Raw genomic sequence first — 22,455 nt, forward strand, 5'->3', positions numbered from 1 at the left:
TCAACAACATGCTTTCAAGGCAACCGACTGGACCTCGGCTAATTTACTGTATAATTACAGTCTCGACAGGAACGGTCTCGATATTTTGAATATTTAATAGCTGGGCTCTTAAGGAAACTTGTTAAGCACTGGAAACCCCTACTTCAGGGAAGGTGCTGATAAAAGAGAAATCAGTGCCCCCCTCCAAGATTCAGAAAGCTACAAGAGTTGAAAACACAGAGATATGGAGTTCCCTGGTGGTGCCACGGATTAAGGATCACTGTTGCCACTGCTGTGCCTCAGGTCACTGCTGTGGCTCAGCTTCGATCCCTGGCCCAGGAACTTCCATATGCTGCAGGCATGGCCAAAAAGAGAAAAAAAAATAAAACAGAAATGTGGGGCCAGACGATTTTCCAGTGACAGGTCAATGGTGGTTGGTTAACGGGAACAGAGAGAGAAAAACAAGGTTTGTCTTCATGCCCTGAACACCCCAGGAAGGACCCACACGGTCTGAAAGACCCTCAGACAGAGAGAGACCTTCTTGACCGTGACTCTCGGGAGGGAGGGCAAACCCCCCCCCCCCGCCAGCAGCTGTCTGCCCCAGTGGTTCCCAACCAGGGACCTTCTACCCCGGGGACCAGCGGCAAGGTCTGGAGACATTTCTGGTGGCCACGATCTGTCAGAGGGGTGTACCGGCATCTACAAGGTGGCGGCTACGGCTGCTGCCCAACATCCCACAACGGGCCCCCGCCGTCACAAGTGCTGAGGCTGCTCGTGGGAGCCTGGTGAGAGGACCTGTGACTCGCCCTAAGTGGGCATAGCTGGTTAAACTCCTCCTTCTTTATGAAAGGCAAACTGGCCCACTCACGGCAGTCCAAATAACACAGAAGTGGATAATGTATAAAATGAAAACATCTCCGGAATCCCACTGCCCCAAGATAAACACAGGGACAGCTGGATGCAAAGCCTCCCAGAATACATTTTTCAACACTTATGAAAACAATGTGCAACAACGTTATTCCTACAAACCCAGTATGGCAGGCAGGCCCTGGGTTACTGGGTAATCTGGTTGTTTCCCAATGAACACATCACTGAATACATTGAAACAGTGCCCCACCCACATTCTTCCTGCCCAGCAGGCTTAGTCCACTGTCAGGCAGTCACGTATTAAAACCCGATCTCTTCTGGATGTCTCAGCTTTCCACACCCTCTGCTAGCTTTGTGAACTTTTAAATTTCCGATGCCTAAACTTCCTTATCTGTACAGACAGAAATCACTGAGATGATTCTGTGGGATTACTGTAAGGATTCAAGAGACAATACCCATGGGAAGCCCCTTAACCAGACAGGCTGTGGTGGTAATTAACACTGTTGATGCAGTTTCCAGGGCTTTATTATTAAAAGCAATAATATTGCAATGCCTATGTTTTGCAGTATATGATGTTGTTCTTTCCTCTACAGGACAAGTTCCTGGAATTAAAACCACGAGGTCAAAAGATATCTGCATTTTAAATTTTGATAGATTTTTGCTGGGTGTCCTCCAAAAAGGTTATAGCAATTTCTAATCCCAGGAACACCACAGCAGACGATGAAAGAAAACCAGAACAACCAATAATTCCCATTGACATTTACAGTAAATTAAAATGCACAGTTTATATCTTCGTCTCTGAGAGCTGATACAGAGTGAGTGGCACCGAGTAGGTTTTCAAGACAGGCTTTAATTTGGAAAATGAGAGAATGAATTATATAATGTGCCACCAAACTTGGGACAAGTAGAAACACAAGTAGGCTACTCATGTTGGCAATGATGATTTCCCATAAGCCATTTGGAGAAGCCAAGCATTTCCTCTGGTGCTTCAGGCTGGCTGGCTGGCGGCCTGTGGCTCAGAAGTTGGCCTCACCACGTGCTGATGGATGTGAGCTTGGTATGCAGAGCGTGCAGTAAACATGTAATAGTATCATCATGCTCGAGGGGTGACCACGACAGTTATTTTTAATTTATGGATGAATCCAAAGGGAGAAATCTTTCAGAGGCTCTGCAGAAGCAAAGCAGGATATTGGACAGATCAACTAGAAAAGATTTTTTAAATATGCTTCGGAGAGAAATGAGGTTTCCTGCTTAAAGTGGCAGCTGTGTAAGCAGCCTCTAGTAGGTTCCAACCAAAAAACCCAGAAAAGGAGAAAAGCCGACAACTCAACACACACACACACACACACACACACACACACACACACACACACACAGTGTCACGGTTAAGTTATCCCCAAATGCTGTGCATCTTTTACATTAGCTACAGGACCAAACACATTACTCTTAAAAGGGACCCAGAGAAGGAATTAAAATAAATGATACAGACAGGAAAGAGCTTTATAATACTTAAGAGAAAATTTAGATATGTATGTGAAATTTTCAGAAAGAAAGAAAAATACCAAAAGGAAGAAGGGTAGGAAGGAAGGAGAGAGAAGGGGAGAGAGAGGGAAAGAAAAGGCAGGAGGAGGAGGGGGAGTTAGCTGGGGCTTCCAAACCAGCAGCAGCACAGTACGGGAGTTAAAAAAAAAAAAAAAAATGCATAGGATGCACTGGATATAAAGAAATTGGCTAATTCCAAAAATAATATCCAAAAAAGAATTAAAATTGATAACAAAGGAAAACATGTGGTAGAGATATAACACAGAAATGAAATGCAGAAATTAGCACAAATATATCCATAATCACAAGAAATATAACTGGACTTACAGTCACACATTAAAGGCAAAAGCCAACCAGAATTTTAAAACTACTTCTATGTTGTATAAAACAAAGAGTGTGGACAGAGAGAAGAAGCATCCCCCAAACCAGTCCTCTGGGGCCACGGCATGGGGTGCTGCTGAGAAGGGACTCACCAGCTGGGAACTACACTTCCCAGCATGCCCTGCGGAGGGCAGTGCCTCGAAGTTTCCACCAATGGCCTGTGAGTGGAAGGGTGTGTTCCTCCTGGGCTACCCCTCAGGTGAACTGGGGGGCCAATTCCTTCTCCTTCCCTATAACGGATGTGGAGGGTAGTGACTTCCTATGGCACAGGAAGGCCACGAGATGAAAGGGGCTACAACACTCTATTCACTAAACAGGCAACGGCCCCCTGTCAGTCGGCGACACGCCAAGCGGGTCCGTGTCATACCCTGGGAATCATCTGGTAAAACTGTTCACTCTGATGATGTGAAAGGCGCATCTAGTACCCACCAAGCGCGAAGCTCAAGAGGAGAGGGAGGATGTCAGTGCTGCCGACTGCGCCACACTGCTTTCATCAGGGAAGAAGAACCAGACAGTTCACAAGCAGAAATGAAATTTGGGACACCAGAGAGCTGAAAAATCTGATGGATTCTGGAGCCCAAACAGCAACAAAACGAGCCTGAAGAAGACTTTGAGAGACCACAGCCCTTGACAACCTCTGGATGAATTCAGAGAATTCTGGCCAGCAGCATGTGCCAGATTAATGATAAAACTTTTCCACCCAAGCCTTTTTTCCAGATGGCAGTTGCTATGGAGCAGAGACAGACAGACACACACAGACAGGCAGACTGACCGACCGACTGAGACTGAGAGAGAGTCAGAGAAGTAAAGAGTCGGACAGGCCTGGGAGGTTTCCAGGGCTTGTCTGACGGCTTAACCAGGACTGCTTCTGGAAACGAAGCCCAGACAGGAGCTGAAGAAAGAGGGGTCTGGGAGAAGGGGGCAGATCCAAAGTAGAGAAAGGATGTCCCTGTCTCCTCGGTGCCCAAAGCCACACTCTTATCTGACTTGCTCCGCGGTCCACTCTCTTGTGGAAAAGGGGGTGAATGAATCACATCGGGAAATCCTGTTAAAAGCCAGCTAAGTCAGAGACTGCATGTGATTCGGGGAGCAGCGCAGAAGGCGTTAAGAGAAGGCAGGGGGAGTGCAGGGGAACCGCCACCTGAAAAAGGCCCATTAGAAGCCACTTCGGAATGGCAGGCACGCAAAAGCGGCTTGGCCTTGGTGCCTGCTCTCCCTGCTCTCAGTATTGATAAACTGCCTCTTCCCTTCTCCCTTGAGCTGGACCACAGGCGGGGCCTCTGCTGCAGACTGTGTGATGGGGGGCCAGAGCTTCCATCTCTCTGAAGAGATGATCTGGTACGTTCAGTCCTTGTTTCTCGAGGAAAGCAGACTTCATGAGGCTGAGCTCCTCTCTGGGACACCAAGTCTGATCTGGGGGTGTTATGGCCGCAGGTCACATTTTCTAGTTAAGCTCAGTGTCACCTTGCGTCACACATCTAGGACCTTTCCCTGTACAGTCACAAGACCCAGTCCAAGAAGCAAACACTCGCTGTTCATTCAACGCTTGCGAGGACTTACACTCTGCCAGCTGCTCGTCAGGAAGGGGGGATTATGGACTTTGCCCTGCTGAGCACTTACAAAGTAGACCTGATTACCTGGATTTGATCAACAAAACAAAGGCGAAGAAAGCATCAAAAAAATGTGCTTGAAAATCATATAATTAGCAGCTGTCGCAACTGGGATTTCAGTTTTTCCTCTGCTCTGATAAGCCAATTCTCCTTATAAGATAGTACTACTGTCTCTGTGCCAGAACGTTCTCCCCTACCCTGAAATTATCCCTAAATCCAGGAGATTATGGTGAGGGCCAGACTGACTTCATTCCCAAGAATGTTGTTCTTTCCATGAACCCAAAGGCTTTGACGCTTTTGGGGTTTTATTTTGACCATTAAAATTGTAACTTTATGATTAAAAAAAACAAAACAAGAGAGCTGACCTCCACCTCTCCCCTCACCCCATGCCCCACGCTTCGGATGAACCAAGTTTGATCACTAAATCATGTATGTGTGGAAATAAGATACAAATCTAGCTACTTGCTCATTCTACTCAATTAGTGAAACAGATTTTTCCTTTCAAAATGGCCCCAAGTCCTCTAGAAAGTCAGCAAACTTTGGCTCTAACGGGCCAGATAGTAAAAATTTTCGGTTTCTCGAGCCATAAAAACTGCCGAGTTTTTGCAGCATGAAAGCAAAAGCCACCATAGATAATGTACGTGAATGGATGTGGGTGTGTTCCAATAAAACTTTATTTACAAAAGCAGGTATTGGGCTGGATTTCCTCCTGGCAAGGTAGCGTTTGCTGAAACCTGTTTTAGGACAAGAGTCAAGAAAGATGGGTGTGTCTCCTGAAGTGTGACAGTATTGTAATTAATATTTGCAAATTCCACTGAATGTAGGGAAAAAAGAACATCATACCTTGCCTTAGAGAGTGTGTGCTGTCGATCACACGGGCTATCAGATCAAGAGACACCTAACACACAATACAATGAGTCCCAGGAAGTGTGCACAACGGACTGAGAAGTGAGTGTCTGTTAACATCGCTCCTTACAAAATACGTCTCCTATTAAACAGTCCAAATTCTGTGAGTATTACACTTTGTAAGTGTCAGCACTCAATGGTTGCTACAATTCCACATGCCTGCTGGAACACAGGAATTTTTGCAAAATATTTTGGCAACTCTAGAGGTTTATGAAAACCTGTCAAAAAAATTGAAATACAGGATTCTAGATATTTGCCAAGCATTCCAATCTTTAGGCTTTTTGGGTGCCAAGAACAGACATTTTTTCCAATGGGCTCCAAGAAATATTCCCAGATATGCTAAAGATTCTCTCCAGAAAATCCTAACAAGCACCAAATCAGAACACCTATTTTGGCCACTGGGTATATGAACACATTTCCGCCTTGTTCCCATGCCTTCATGCTGCAGAAAAACAAAACCAAAACAAACCAACAACACCACTGCTCTTAATGAAAAGAGCAGCACACACTTTCTTCTTTACTGCAGAGAAGAGAGGTGCACATGTAGAAACAGAGTTTGGGTGGGGGTGAACCATTTGGGTGGGACAAGCAGAAGTAGGCACAAAAAAGCCAAGCAGTGAAAACAGGAAATAAAGAGATTGCTCATAAGAGAGATTCTAATGAGGCCATTGCTTTCATGTCCTGGGATTTTTCCCATCCAAATGATGGCTGTAGATTACGGGCAATTGAGAGACCATAGCCATTCCGTAAAGTAATAAGAATTACCCGCCACATTATCATGATTCTGGGGGATTCACGCCGTCTGCTGGGGAGAGCAAGGATGGCCCTTCCAACAAGAGCCTGGACCACTCTGCCAATGGTGAGGGGTTTACGTCCCTCAATGTCGCCAGCAGGCAAGACCAAGCCTTGTGGACAACCACAGTCCCTTGCCGGCAAAATGTTCTCTGGGCCAAGAACCCCCAGGCATCTGATTTACAGGGATATCAGTATTTCAAAACAAATACAAATCCCGCTAAGAAGAAAAGATGAAAAACAGGACAGATTCACAGCCACCAGCGGGCTCATGGCACCGGGATCTCCAACGGACACTCTCGGTCTCCTGGACTGTGTGAAGAGCAGCAATCTCATGGAATGCGCTGCCGATGATGAAAAATGGTACAGCCCCACCACCTGCTCTTGGCCAGGCGCTGCACTGGGCGCTCGGCATCAGCATAGGACTTCCTTCTTCACCCTGAGTGCCTTGCCTTTTTTTTTTTTTTTTTTTTTAACTTATTTTTTGGCCACACCTGAATAGCATGTGGAGGCTGTGGCACCAGGGATGGAACCCACTTCACGCCAGTGACCTGAACCACAACAGGGACAACGCTGGACCCTTAACTTGCTGAACCACCAGGGAACTCCAAGGCTCAGTAGCCTTTAAGAGGTAGGTACTGGCATCTCCATTGTGTAAATGAATAAATGGAAATGAACTGACGAGGTCATAAGTCAGATGAAGGGAAGATGTGAACCCAGGTCTAATCCACCCTGAATTATCTGCCCCTGTTCATCCATGGTGTATATAAACTACAATTACTGGGACCGTTTCTATGAATATCAAGGACTAGCAGAATCCTTGCACAGGATGCAATTCCAAGCATCTATGGAGAACAGGGAAAGGACGAGAAAAATCAGGAAAAGGCCCAGAAAGACCACATGTATAGGAAAAAGCAGAGAAAATACCCACTCTCCAGTCCTCTCGAGATCCATAATCATATACTACAGTGTTCCCTGCAACTGCAGACACACACAGGGTAGCACATTAATCCTTCAAACACTAACAGATGCTGGCAGGGATTTAGACTGGAATGTATTTACAAAGTGACAAATTATGTTCCGTATTATAGAGAGAGAGAAAGAGCACCCACAAACAGGCTGATAAATGTCAGCTGCAGTCACGACAAACGGTTTATTTTTATTATACTATAACCACAAATGTGTGTGTGTGTTTTTTTTTTCTTTTTTTCTTTTTTTTTTTTTTTCTCCCAGGGAGTCCCAAAGATTTATTTCTTGCAGGGAAAAAACAAGATTATATATGACACAAAGTAATAACTGTAAGATCAGTGATATTCCAGGCGCCCTGCCCTCCCGGAAAGCTGCATCCAGCCTGAGCAGTGCTACTAAAAATGCTACCTTCTCTGAAGCACAGTAAATGGTTAATAAATCAGAACCGATATCAATGCCTTATAATTAGACACAGCCTTAGTTCGCAGACTAGCCAATTGATAGACAATATCCAATTCCCCCTTTACTGGCTATCAGGAGGGTAGAGTAACTATTAAAATAAATTTAATGGCTCTGACAGGTAAGAAAATATACCGGGAGCTAAAATGTAATCACTACATCCAAACCCAAAATAAAATTATAGTCTTTGCTACAAACACGGTCCCTGGAAAGGAGACTAGTGGATGGAGAGCGACATCCACAGGCCAAGAAGGGCAAGGTCACTAACTCAAAGGAACGTTCAACCTTGGAACCAAGACTGAGAGGGGGCACTTGGCGGGGGGCCAAGAGAAAATGTAGACGTTTATCACTAAGAGCCCATTCCAAAGTATTTCTTTCATCCACGTGGTCAGTCAGACGTCGGCAGTAGGGACAGGCATTCCTGAGGGGGCACCAGGGCAAGATGGCAGCACGGCGGCCTGGCATCCACACCCCTGCTTCCCCGTCAGGCTCTACCCTTAACTCCCCCTGTGACCTGGGGCACGTTCCTGCCCAGCTGGGAGCCTCCATTCTCTGGGCTGTGAGCCGGAGGGTTTGGTGTTGCCAAGATGGTTCCCAGAGCCCAATCCTTTGTCCCATAGGTTGAGGGACGGTACAGACAAGAGGGCACGCAGAATCAAACACGTGATGCTGGCCAAGCAGACTCGGCAGGAACAAGAACGCTTTCCCTTCTACGACGCCGGCTTCTTTCGGGAAATCACTGCAACTTACACCTCCCCACACTCTCACTCTCCAAAAGCAAGATTTTAGAAAGATACAACAGGAATACATAAACATATTCTAATGCACAACTTACATGGAAGGGTGAGATACTGCAGATGTGCGTGCGCACACACCATCCCAGGACAACCACACGGAAGGTGGTTCTGCGTTCCTGAGAACGGAGAGAGAAGACTGCTGTAGTGGGCAGTGGCTGGGGTGGCCCTGTCATCAGAGGGCAGGCAGGGGCTCCCCCCTTACACTGGGACTCACCACCCAGGACACTGAGGAGGCGGCCGCTGTGACAAGCAGTGACAGACGCTTGGGTCCAGGGAACGAGAAAACATCCTGACTCCACCACCTCCTTAATGTGTTCTGACCTCTTGGAACCCTGGCACCTCACTTTTCCCATCAGCGGAAGTGTAAGATGAACACCTGCTTCTCAGTAAGACTGTGGGAGGTTAGATCAGATGATGCCTATAGCCTGCACGGCCCAGCACCTGCCAGGCATACGGGAAATTCTCCACAAACTATGTCTATTATTTTTCAGCTGGGGCTGCTCCCTGGAAAACCCCAAGCCCTTTCCAACTCTCAAAGAAAGAAGTGCCTTTCCTGCAATACCAGGACAGTTCATTCTTCGTCCTAATCCACATCCCCACCCCCACTTCCCATGTCTTCACTTAAGGGGGTCGGGGGATAAGACACAGACGCAGCACTATGCGTGCTCCCCTGGGTTCCCTTCCGCACCCCAGGCCAGGGTGTCCCCAGTACCAGGCTTCTGCTCTCACCAGCCCAGGCGGCACACAATCCAAGGAGGGGAGCAAGGAGGAATTTGGGGAGAAGGGAACTCCACTCGATCAGGACAGTCCGTCACAGAAGCAACCAGAAAAAGGTTCTAACGATGGTCCCACCCAAGCTACAGCAGTGGGCAACATGCCGAATACTGCGGTGACTGGATAACAAACTACAGACTAAAACACAGCCCCATCAATCTATACCACTATTAATAAAATAACTGAATCCATCAACGCTTCATGGAGAAGGGATAGATCTTTCTTCAGAGGAATTCCATTTTATCAATATAGAAAGCAAGGTAAGAAATACAAAATCGCCAGTAGGCAACCACTGGAGGAATAACGGCTGCAGTCAAGACCTGCTCGGGGATGTCAAAAGGGCGGTGTGCGGATGTCTAAGGAGAAAGAGAAGTTCAGCATCATCTCAAAGCATCGCCCCTCAAATTTACATGTTACAAAGAAAAAATTAGTAACACCATGTCGGAGAAACTCCACAGACATCCCCTTCACCAAATGATCAAGAGGGCATTCCCACTCATGTCAGTGGGGAAAGACATACCGGCATCACGTACTGCCCGACATGCGGCACTCAGAAGGATATTACAGCATTTCGAGGATGCTCTTGCCAAAATTCGCTTTCAGGCAAGTAATCATGAGCCAATATCTGATGTGCCGAAGTCTCAATATCAGAAAGGACAGGAAAGGAAAGAGGAGTGTCTCAAACTGGAGGCGACCACAGAGACACACAAAGAAGAGATGGGTCCTGGACCAGATCCTGCACTAAAAAGCAGCTGATGGAAAACTGGTAAAATCTGAGCAACGTGATATAGTTCATATCATATACTAATTAACATCAGTTTCCTAGTTTTGATCCGTGTATTATGGTTAAGTGAGTTGTTAAAATTAAGGGAGTGTAGGTAAACTTTCTGTGCATTTTTTGATTTCTACGTAGCCTAAAATTACTCTGGAAAAAAGTTAATAAAGTAAAATGAAAGGACCATCCTTTGGAATGGGTGTTCCGTACTTAAAATACCTCTTATTTTACAAAGTAGTGTGGATTGTTGAGAAAGGCATGTTGTTACTCTGTGTTGATTTTTTGGTGGTTGTTTTGTTAGTGTCCTTCTTGGGGTGGCGGGGGGAACCACTTTGGCAAGCCTACGCTGGTGTCATTTTTTGTTTTCTTTTGCAAAAGTTTACTGAACCCTAAAATCCAAAAATCTGAGAACTAAGCTCACTTAAAAGTATCTCGTAATGACTGGATACTGAAGCAAGGGAAGTTAACAACCTGAGCACTGACCCGGTCCCGGAATACTAAGGATATTCCGTTGACGACATTAGGTCCCTGTGCTACTGCCAGCATCAAACCAAAATCAAAGTCATGGTCACCTCTTCCAGGAAGTGCACCCTGATCACTAAGGCTTGATCCTGCTGGTCTTCCACGGTGGGAAACTGGAATCTAGCAGAGTCTCTGCCTCCTCATGTGTTTCTCATATCAAATTACCAGCATCTTAAAATCACAGCCTGACATGCACTGTTTTTCCCCTCATTTAAAATTCAAGTTATTAAAAAAATAACGTATGTGCATCTCTGTAGTTTGTGAGTTGAATGAAAGATACGTAGGTGTTGCGATACATGTCTTTATAATATTTTCTTAGCCTCTTTGCTGAAAACTCCATCTTGTCCTTCCTTCGTCCTGTCTTCCTGCTTGAGAATCAGTCTCGGTGATGGAAAATGACTTAAGAACAAAGACCTAAGGGCATGGGTTATTCGCGGGGTCAGCTGAATGTGGACATAATACAATGGACTAGGCGCACCGGACCTGTGCCGAATGCACGCCCTTTGCACAAGCATGATATGTCCTCTAAAGAATAAAAGAAAGAGGAACCTCATGACCAAATGGTTTATGAGTGGTCCTTAACAGAATATGCCTTAGAAAAGAGAACCAAGGTGCAAACCTAGGCATCCAGGGTCGCCACAAATAGGCATGTAGAAGCACAGTGAGGATTCTCTGAAATGCTGTGCATAGATAGCTAACTCAAATTCTAATGATTCTTAAATGCCTATAGTTTAGAGTAAAAGTTTAACCATTTACCAGCTAAGTGACTTTTAAAATAGTAATAAAAAAAACCCCCTATATCCTGCACCTACTACCCCCTTTCGCTGACCTAATCCTGGAGAGCACAATAAAAGCAGTGTGGTTTCTTGAGGCGGGGCTCTTGGTCCCTGAGACCTTGAGTCCCCCAGTTCCCACCTTTACTTAAGATAAATGTCTCTGTGTCTTGTTTTATGTTAACTTTTTTTCCTGAAGTTCCATAGCACCCATTCTTCAGCCCCATCCTGCTGAGCTGGTCTCGGCACGTACGTTTTTTTAAACTCATATTTCAGCATACAAACTATGAAATGCTGAGAAACTTACCATCTAACTCATTGTAAGTCTATCCCTTGGCCCCAAGGTGGGTTTAAAACAAACAAAAATTTGTTTCATTTCTTTCTTAAGCATCAACTATTGATCCCTTATATTCTCTAAGTGCTCTCCTTAGAGCAGTTTTGGGGCCCTAATGATCAGTGCTTTAATAAGGATTAAGCACAGCAAAAAACTCAATTTGTACACCCTACCTTACGGAGCAGCCCGAGAGCTTTAAAGGTTTTTATGTGAAATGTTCCGAGTTGTTCGATGTATTTTTAAAATTGAGATGCATACTGGGACAAGTGCTCTCCATTATCAATCACATATAGGCTCATTCAGCAAGTAATGCAAATCATTAGAAAATCATAAATACACAGGGATGGTCAAAGTATGGGAAAAGAGATCCTCAGCCGCTGCTGGGGAAAAAAAAAAAAGTGTAAATGGGAACAACCATCCTGAAAAAGAATGATCGATTTACATTTAAAAGCCTCACTTGGCACAGGTAAATCAGCAGCATTGCTGGTGACTGTGAAAAATTGAAAACAGCATCTGTGCGCAGGAATAAGGGATTCATTTAATAAGTTATGAAGGCGTGAGGTAGAATCACTAGAACTGCACTGGCAAAGAGTGTTTGTTGATATGAAAAGACGGCCAAAATGTCAGGAAAAAAAACAAGATCAGGCTACAGTGTGACTGCAATTTTAAGAAACAGGGATAAACATATTCAAATTTTAAAAACACACAAAGAGACACACAAGGTTAACAGTGATTGCTTCTGAGGTTCTGAAGTCCTTACTCCTTATGTGCGTGTGCATAAATATAATTATGAAGTTGGTCAAAGTAACAATGTCATTTTTCCATCAGGAAAAAAAATTAAGTAGCAGAATTCTAATTCCATGAAATAGACATGTATTTCACGGGAATATATAATATACATGAAGGACTTTTCAGCTGGCATGGGCATTATTTCCTGGAAGAACACACCAGAGATTATCTTTTGGTAGAAGGACTGACGGGTAATGGACGTCTGAAAGGATTGATGTTTCTCTGCTACTTGAAATTTTACCGTGGGTGTCATTTTTTTTAAATATTAAGTAGTTCATTTTACACAAAATTCATTCCACTGCAGCTTTTTTAAAACAGAAGTATAGTTGATATACAGTATTAGTTTCAGCTGTGCTGCATTGTGATTCGGTATTTTTAACAGATTGTACTCCTTTAAAAGTTATTAGAAGATAATAGCTACTCACTGGGGGGAAAAAAAAAGTAACCAGAAAAAGAAAAAGGTTAACCTTGCATGTGGTGCTTGCCTGTGTCCTCTGCCAGCCCTCACATACAACTAACTCAAGGCCTCGGGGAAACAAATCCCCCAGTGCAGGAGCGACAGAGAGAAGAATAAGCAAGGATGAGGATGAGCATTCTTCATCCCAGAGGTCAGAAACCACAGGCAGAGGAACCAGGACTGACCAAGTTCGAACCTGAGCTCTACCACAACGGGCTCCGTGATGCTGGGAAATCCAGCAAACTCTGAGACCAGGGAAATGGCATCATTACACACACTCGGCAAGAGCACTCAGGCATTCAGTATGAGCACAGAGCACTTAGCAAGTGCCTGCGTGCAGAGGTGATCAGTAACCGTAGCTAATACTGATAGTAGTAACAATAAAACAACAACAACAACAACTATAGGATCTCCAATCCCACAAGGCTGTGGTGAGTATGAAGCACAGCCCATATGAAAATATTTAGCATAGGGAGTTCCCGTTGAGGATCAGGGGAAACGAATCTGACTAGTATCTATGAGGATTCAGGTTCGATCCCTGGCCCCACTCAGTGGATGAAGGATACGGCACTGCTGTGAGCTGTGGTGTAGATCACAGATGCGGCTTGGACCCCATGTTGCTGGGCTCTGGTGTAGGCCAGCAGTTGCACCTCGATTCAACCCCTAGCCTAGAAATTTCCGTATGCCGTGGGTGTAGCCCATAAAAACAAATAAACAAATAAGAAAATATTTAGCATAGAACAAACATTCCATAAATGTGTCCCAGGGTACATTCTGATTATGCCCAAGCCTATTCCCCAAATCAGGATTATGATAACATCACAAAGGCAGTGCTTCAGAGAGGTTACAGGGTGAAGGCACCAAGCCACCCTCTGATACACACTGACTTAATCAGCTGAAATACAACAGCTAATGGGCACAGAGGTGGTCACGTGCAGAGGAAGAACGTGGCTCTGTGGAGGTTCCCTATCTTTCCACTGCCACGTGTTCGTGTGTGTGTGTGTGTGTGTGTGTGTGTGTGTGTGTTGGGAAAGAGGGCTAGGCTTGGTCTTCCCCAAGTATGGTCTCTGCAGAAGCGAGCATTCTTTTTTCTACCAGCAACTTCCACGTTGTCATAGCAACACCATCCTGAGGACCCCTGAGCACCCATGTGCTTCCTGTCCCAAGTAGTATTCTCAAACATCAGGAACTTTTGTGCCCTGATTCAAACGAGGGGCCAGTCTGCTTTCTCTGACTGTACCCCTTCATCAAACTTCTAAAAACCCCTTCCTGTATCTCTATTATCGGGTTTCAGAAAATGCAGATGGAATCAAGGCAAAGATATACACAGCCGCAGAGTCAAGCTGCATTTAGAAATCAGCCATGTAACCTCTGACTGGGCAAAGTGCCCAACTCATGTGGCATGCCATGCATGGGGACTTTTACTCCCACATGGTGGCCGTTCACAGAGCACCTCTTGGCCGCACTGCCCTGCCCCTACTTCTGCTTTGCTCACAGCCCTGGAGACGAGGTTCCGCGCAGCAAGACTTAGAATAAATGGGAGATGCACAGTGCCTCTGCCCACCCTGCCTGGGGACTAAGATTCTCTCACATGTCCACGATCCACGAGAAAATCAAGCAGTGCATTATAGAGTTTGGCTTTTTTTTTTTTTTTTTTTTTTCGCTGCACCAGCAGCATTCAGAAATTATGGGGCCAGGGATGGAACCAGTGCCTCAGCAGTGACCACGCTGGATCCTTAATCTGCTTGACCGGTGGAGAATTCCTCTTTAAGGAATTTTGAATCTTCACTACTTAGATGGGTTTTACTCTTATTTAAACAAAATTTGATTTGAACACATGAAGATAAACCAACATATAACATAACACCAGAGAAAACATACATATATGCGTGTATACACACACCACACATACGCACATAACACATATTTATGCACACATGCACACACACACACACGAACAATGACTGGAGAGGGAAAGCCGGTTTCCTATGTGTTGGAGAAGGGTGATAAGCATATGAGGGTTATCATTCTGTCCCCTTCACTTTTGAATATATTTGAAGTTTCCATAATCAAAAGGTTTTTTTAAAAAAAACAAAACAAAACAAAACAAAACACAGGCCTTATAAGACAAAACAAAAACATGAAAAGGAAAAAAACATAAACGTAACTGTACAGAACTGGAGGGGGACCTACCCCTTAATTATGAAAAACATTTAAACAGTTTCCAGAGTTTAAATAAGAACATGTGTACACTGAGGTCAAAAAACAAAAACGTGTATTTGTTGGCAAAGACCGAAGAATAGATAATTCAGAAAGTTTAAGGACAGAAGGCAATAAAAAGCAAAAAGAAAGTGGCTTGCTGAGTAGTTTTATGCATCTGAAAAATAATGGTCTCTTCAAACATGGAAATGTCTTCCCATCATAGTTGCTGGCTTACACAGTTTTTCAATACATCATCAAAAACAGCGCCGAAATGGAACTGCAATGATGAGCGGATTACCAGGCTTCACAGCCATTAATGAAATGATAAAGCTCCTGACTCCCCGTCCGAGGCCATTCTGCAATATGTGCAAAGTCCACGGGTTTCGGTGAAACAGGCGTGTACCTGTGCACCTGACTCCTCCAAAATCAAAATGAAAATCATCCGCCCACGCTCTGACTTATCCCTACGCCAGGCAAAAAGAGATGAGCCCCTTTATTTCTGGTGGGGGTGGAGGGTGCGGGGTGGACAGCAGCCAACACCCCCCAACAGATGTTTACAAACAGAAGGTAACTGATAAAAACCCAAACACAATGCCGCATTGTCTTCCGCGATTCACAGATGAATCCATTGGAACCGCTGTGAGAAGCCTTCCTGGAAACCATCCAGAAATTAAAAGGTGCAAACAAGCTGCCTAATACTCTTGCGTAGACTGAATTCTTATGAAGAAAATAAAGTTTATTGTCTGGAAAGAGAGAAAGCATGAGGAAAGCACTAAAGCAATGGAGGTGAACAATTAGACAGATGTTCACTTAAGGAAATACAGAGAACAGAAGCAGTCATCACTGAGGAGTTTTACGAGGATCCTGACAAGTCGGGCACCGCATCAAGGGCACCGGGTGAAGGGAGAGCCGTGGGAGCCCAGGCAGCACCCGGGAGCTGCTGACCTTGCGGAACGCGCAGGGGATTCGGGCTGCATGGGCTGAGGGCACTGCGCCCTCAGGAAGTTGTCCACTTCCTGCCAAAAGTCGGCCGCAGACTGTGATGCATGAGGACAGAGAGCTGCCTTTCTTGTTCTCGGCAATACCCCCAAATAAAAGCCAAGAGGGCTTTACTACCCCCAAGTCTCTGAGCATCAGCAAATGCCCTCTCCTGCTTTAGACCGACCGTGGATACAGCACAGACTGAGAGACTCTGGGTTGCTCTTCCTGCCCACTAGCTCTCAGGCAGGACGAAGGGCAGAAAGGTGACTACGGACTGGATGTCTCACGAGTGGCACCACTGTCAGGTGACTCATCCTCCCCCATCAGTGTGCTGTGTCCCCCGCCCCACCTCCATGGGACCCTAGGGGTGGGTCGCAGGAAACAACGCCCCAGCCCAGATGGAGCATCTGCTCACAAAGTCATGGCCAAGACATTTGGAAGATGCCTCCTGCTTGGACCTACCTGACTGCCTCTGAACCCTGACGTCCCCATCTGGGTCCCTTCCCTCTTGTGAGATTATACATGGATCTTACACAAGCAACTTCAAATCCTCTGCAAAAAATCAAGACGTCTGACTCGATGGATGGAGGACAGGATGAAAGGGTGAGGAAAGGAATGGGGGTTCCCAGGCAGGCAGGCAGGCAGGCTGGATAGGTCGACCATGGGTAAAAGGAAGATGGCGGGAAAAGAGGCATTCTTTACCTTATCCCTCATCCAAAGATCTTGGGTCGAGGGACTGTTTTAGAAAAGGACAAATAGGAATAAATGACCCAGTCCAGATAACTCCAAAGACTGCTTTTCAGTTAAGCGAGGGAAGTAAAGAAAAAAAAAATTTTTTAATCTCTGAAAAATAAAATAAACTCAAAGTCCACAATTATGATTAATCACTTTGCTACACTGCTATCCAATTTCTTTGTAGGGCAGACACTCAACCATCAACCACGCCAGAAAGATCTATGTACTCTGTTAGACATTAGGAGGATACAGGACAAATTTAAGACTTGGCACTCTTTAAGAGGTATGTGCACTATGGGTATGGGGGGGGGCAGGGTGCAGAATGACGCCCCCAACCCACCAAAGACACCTGCATCCTAATCCCTGGAACCTCTGACTATGACAGGTTACACGGCAAAGGGGAATAAAGGTTGCATATGGAATTAAAGTTGCCAATCAGCTGACCTCCCAATAGGGAGATTATCCTGGATTATCAAGTGGGCCCAGTGGAATCACAGGCTCCTTAAGAGCAGCAAGAGGCAGAGGACAGAAGTGAAGAGGTGAGATGCTGAAGGGCTGGACCAGCCACTGCTGACTTGGAAGGTGAAGGAAGGGGCCATGACCCCAACAATGCAGGAGCCTCTAGAAGCCGGCAAAGGAAAGGAAATGGATTCTCCCCTGGAGCCTCTAGAAAGGAAGGTGGCCCGACCCACACACTGGCTTTAGCCTGGGGGACCCATTTCTGACACCTGACCTCCAGCAGTGATGTTAATACCTAGCGTAGATTTAAGCCACTCAGCTTGTGAGATTTCACAAATCAGAAAGGAATGCGTTTTTAATGGGGGATTTCATGTTGCAAATCAAAGTCTCTGGCTCCTCTTGAAAAATGGAGAGACGGAGTTCCTGTCGCGGCTCAGCAGAAACAAATCCGACTGGGAATCATGAGGTTGCAGGTTTGATCCCTGGCCCCGCTCAGTGGGTTAAGGATCTGGCGTTGCCGCGAGCTGTGGTGTAGGTCACAGACGTGGCTGGGATTTGGCATTGCTGTGGCTGTGGCGTAGGCCGGTGGCTACAGCTCCGATTAGGCCCTTCGCCTGGGAACCTCCATATGCTGTGGGTGCAGCCCTGGAAAGGACAGAAAGACGAAAAAACAAAAAAATTAAAAAAAGAAAAGAAAAATGGAGAGATAAAAGGCAACACCCAGCCTTCTTGCTCACATTGCAACAAGCAGATGGGCTGAGCCACAGCTGTCTGGAATGTGGCCCCTCTTGTTTGCCACAATCCCCACCACTCTCTATTGTCTTCCTGACTCTCATGCTGTGGCTGATGCTGAAGTGATGCCATCAGATACCTGTGTTCTGGACCCTGGGTCTATGTTTTAAGAGAGTAAACACAAATAAAAACAGCCAAACAAAGAAGCAGGGCTAATATTCACCAGGTGCACACAGTTTAGAGCCAGCATCTGTTCTAATGGATGAGTCAGGACCCCTGCCATATACGGCTGTTAAACATTGTGAGCTGAGGCGGAAGCAGGATGCTTCTTGAAACATTCCGGCTTCCTCAAACATTCTGGAAACAGACCCGCCTCTCAGCCTCCCCCTAACAGTGATGTCCCTCAGCCCCACCCCGACCCCCGCCAGCCAGGCCCACTTTATGGGCACAGTTCAACGGAAGCCGCCAGGCCTCTCGCAGCTTCTTACGTTTCCCCAACCACGTGACCACATGTCCTGGTTTCTGCAGGATTATTCCTGCTCTTCCCGGACTCCAGGGGCACAAAAATGTGGAGGGGCTTAAAGGAGCAGTTTGGGGGGACTATCCTGCGGCCCCTGCCTCCTGGTAACCTAGAGCCATCTTTGCTGGGGACAGGAATCGCTCCTGCTCAACCCTTCCCCAGTGCAGGGACCTTCTCAGCGGCAACCTGGGCCTCAGCCTCCAGGGCTTCATGGGGAAAATGTCTTATTTTCCCCACATGGAAACAAGTCAGTGCAGGAGGAATCTCTCCAGATGGCCCGCCAGTGTTAAGACACAGAGGAAAAGAATAAAGAGGAGAAACAACCATAGGGTAACTCCAGAGCCGCGATGCCCTCTTCCGCTTCTGAGGCCTGGCTCATAACCTGCGACTGCCACGCAGGTTCACAAGGATGAGGGCAGGGCAGCCAGGACCAAGGATCGCAGGCGACTCTGAGTATCGGCCAGCCCCTCCCGCATCCCCCGTTCCGCAAGATGCAGTATCTTTTCAAACTAGAGAAATAGCAGCACACTCAGTCTTCCGCCCCAGCCATGTCTAACCCCGCACACCAGGGGCCAGAAGGGGTTGGGCAGGCGCCTTCCCACCAAAAAAAAAAAAAAAAAAAGTCATCTGAGAAATTGTAACCAATATATCCACTTTAGACAGGCATGCATGTTGGAAAAACCAGAAGTTTCAAGAAGTCATGCAGTAAAGCAGTTGCCATAATTTCACTCTGTCATTTTGCCCAAACATATTCAATCTCAGGATTCATTTTCCAAACACTACGATTCTGCAAAATGCAAGCCCTCCACTTGCTATGTTAAGAGGATAAACAGTTGTTTTACTGTGCAAATCCTCCGTCCCATTATTTCATGGGTTTCTCTCTCGAACATTCTCAACAGCCCCTGCAGCAGCCATACACAGATCAGTGATGGTGATGACGGTGACAGGGCTTCTGATAATAAGAGTGGCTTAAGTGCAACACTGAAGCCTTAATATTAGAAAGCGTACTTAAATATTAGAAATATTCTTTAATCAAGTTAAATACTTTAATTATCAATAGTAATTAATAATTCAGTTATTAATGACCATCTAAAATTAGTATAAACACTAATAATAACTAATATTAATAATAATACATTACTTTTAATAGTAAGCATTATGAAGATAACATATGTTAAGAGCTAAAAATGCCAGGGACTCGTTGCAAGTACCTCACTTGTTCAGTTTTCACAGTGTCTCTAGAAAAACAGTATGACTATGATCCCCATTTGACAGCTATGTGAACTAAGGCACGGGACCATTAAGCAGGATGACTCCACTTAAGTAAGCAGTCCAATCAGTATCAGGTCAGAGGCACAAGCATGGCCTCTAACCAATGTGTCAGGAAAGCTATGTTTGAAAAGGCCACAGGAGTTCCCGTCGTGGATTACCGGAAAGGAATCTGACTAGCATCCATGAGGACGCAGGTTCAATGCCTGGCCTCACTCAGTGGGTTAAGGATCCAGTGTTGCCGTGAGCTGTGGTGTCGGTCACAGACGAGGCTCGGATCTGGCGTTGCTGTGGCTGTGGTGTAAGCCAGGAGCTACAGCTCAGATTCGACCCCTAGCCTGCGAACCTCCATATGCCATGGGTGTGGCCCTGAAAAGCAGGGGAAGGAAAGGAAAGGAAAAGGCTACAGATAACAAGTGTTGGTGAGGATGTGGAGAGGAGCGAAGCCTAGCACACCGTTCATATGCTTGCAAATCGGTGCAGCCACTATGGAGATCAGGGAAGAGGCTCCCCTAAAACCCAATTGCACGATTTAAACGAATGAGTTAGATGGTGGGTGGATGTTCTCTCTTTACAGTGGCTTGAAAATCAATGCAACAACATATGTACTTTAAAAATTCTTGGGAACAAATCATTTGGGACAAACCTCACAAAGGATGGAAACCTGTGAAGTGGCTGTTGGGATTCTAACAAGATTATTGAAAGGGAAAAGTATGCTAATATCCATATGAGAGGATATTGCCTAGCCGTTGTGGATCACATTACGATAGGACATTTACTGGCAAGGGAACATGTTTGCAATTTATCACCGAGTTCAATCAAAAGCAGGCTGTAAGAAAGAATACACAGTCTCCTTTGGCTTAAAAATGTGTAGAAGCAGGCATATACATAATATGGTAGTTACATAACGCAGAGCGACAAACTCACCTCCATGAAGACAGACCAAAATATCAACAGGGATGTCTTCGGGACAATGAGAGGGAGCCCTGATTTTTTTAAAAAAAATCAATACAGCTCAAGCTTGGGAGCCACTGTTTTCGGATCACTGGGCTGACCAGAGTTACTCCTAAACTCTACTCATCACCCCCAAGGCATCACTATTTCCTCCCTGACACCTGCACACCAAGCACATTTTCCATCACAACCTAAGTACAAAGCTGGTTTGGCTGACAGAAAATCTGCAAAGGGTGACAGGAGGGCACCATGGGGACGCGGGCCACCCCAGGGTTAAGCGGGAGCCAAGGGTGGCGACAGGGTGCTGGCAGCCTGCAGAACACCAAGTGATGTAACCAGATAATTGGTGCAGTGGGATCATATGACCTGCTCCCGTGACCTCATCAGGACACCAATGAGACAGGAACCTAGAAGCCCTTCTACAACCAGCTCTTCCCCGTGGACATGTTACAGCCTCCCCCTAGCGGTCAGGGGTGGAACTGTGTCCCCTTCGAATTCCTATGCTGAAGGCCTCACCCCCACCCCACCCCACCCTGCAGCTCAGAATGTGATGTGTTTGGAGGTAAAAGGCCTTTCAAGAGGGGCTTATGTGAAATGAGGCCATCGAAACTGACTGCTCTCTTCCAAAAAGAGCGATCTGGACACAGAAGCAACACCAAGAGTGTACACACCCAGAAAAAGGTCACAGGAGGACACAGCAGGAAGGCGGCTGTCCGCAAACCGACAGGCCTCAGAAAGAAGCAACCCTGTCCACACCTTGACCTTGGACTCCCAGCCTCCAGAACTGTGAGAAAATCAATTTGTTGCTTAAGTCACCCAGTCTGCGGGATTCAGTTACAGCAGCCACAGGAAACGAATGCACCTGCCTTCCTCTCCTCTCTCCTGCTGGGTCATTTTCTTCTCCTTGTTTCTCGGATTTCTGACTCTCCATTGCCACATTAACCCGCCACCGCCCCAACACACACACACACACACAGAGCCATGACTCCATCGCCTACACACACAAACACACACACACACCTACCTCCCAGACACAAATCTTTCTTCTGCTCTTCTATGTGGGTTACATACCTGCCCATCTTCCTCAATTCTCCAGGCTCTGGATTGTCAGCCCTTTGCTCCATGACCCTTCTCCTATTCCCTTTCTACCGCCAACCTGTCCGCCTCCTCCACCACCTAAGGCTTCTGTCAGCACGGCTCCTTGCCACCCCTCTTCTCCTGGATCTAAGCGACATTACAGAGACTGCTCAGTTACAGTTAGCTTTCCGACTCCCAGCTTCTCTGCGTACTCTCCTCTCTCGTATGGTCACAGATACGGGAGCTCTTTGGGGCCTGCGCCAGGCTAAGATGAAACAGCTACAAAGCAAAGATACCTTCAAGTGGTCTCAAGACCTAAGAGTTTGTTCCCACCGCTGAGCAATAGTCAAAGAAGGAGACATGAGCTTTGTAGGTTAGGGGAGGAAAGCAGAAACAGGTATTTTAAGGAGAGGGTTTTATGTTCCTTTACAACTTGGACTTGATTTTAAGAGAGTGTCAGTCCTGTCCTTGCAGGTCTGCGCTTTCCCACTGGTCAGCGGAATGAGACCACCATCCGCGCTGTTTTATGGGGAATCTGCTTCTAAGATACGTACAACATTTCAGGAACATTGAGGATAAGCGGAAATTGAATTCCTTCCAGAAAAGCTTTAACTAGAGATAAGAAAAAAGGCCACAGGTTAGAAATATTTCCAAAATTATAATCAGAAAGTGCCGGGGCAACTGTTTAGTAGCCTTGTGAATTGCAGCATGAACTATTTTTCTCGACTTTTAATAGGATCGTAATGCAATTGATTTCCAAGGGATATAAAAGTGAAGCCCATTTTCAGGCCATCTGCAGA

General features: G+C 46.0%; 1 protein-coding gene across 6 annotated transcripts in view; it reads right to left on the minus strand.

Moving 5' to 3' along the window:
• Window positions 1–22,455, minus strand: part of WWOX (WW domain containing oxidoreductase) — a 960,840-nt gene that overhangs the window by 714,154 nt on the left and 224,231 nt on the right. Inside the window, exon 1 of one of the 6 annotated variants that reach the window (XM_021097058.1) lies at window positions 8,341–13,237. The exons of the other annotated variants lie outside the window; for them this stretch is intronic. Coding sequence (XP_020952717.1) covers window positions 8,341–8,655 — 315 coding nt within the window. The 5' untranslated portion in view covers window positions 8,656–13,237. Of the gene's footprint in view, window positions 1–8,340; window positions 13,238–22,455 lie in introns of those variants that run through there. 6 annotated transcript variants of the gene reach the window in all.

The sequence above is a fragment of the Sus scrofa genome, chromosome 6 (genome assembly GCF_000003025.6).
Source record: "Sus scrofa isolate TJ Tabasco breed Duroc chromosome 6, Sscrofa11.1, whole genome shotgun sequence".
Classification (NCBI taxonomy): domain Eukaryota; kingdom Metazoa; phylum Chordata; class Mammalia; order Artiodactyla; family Suidae; genus Sus; species Sus scrofa.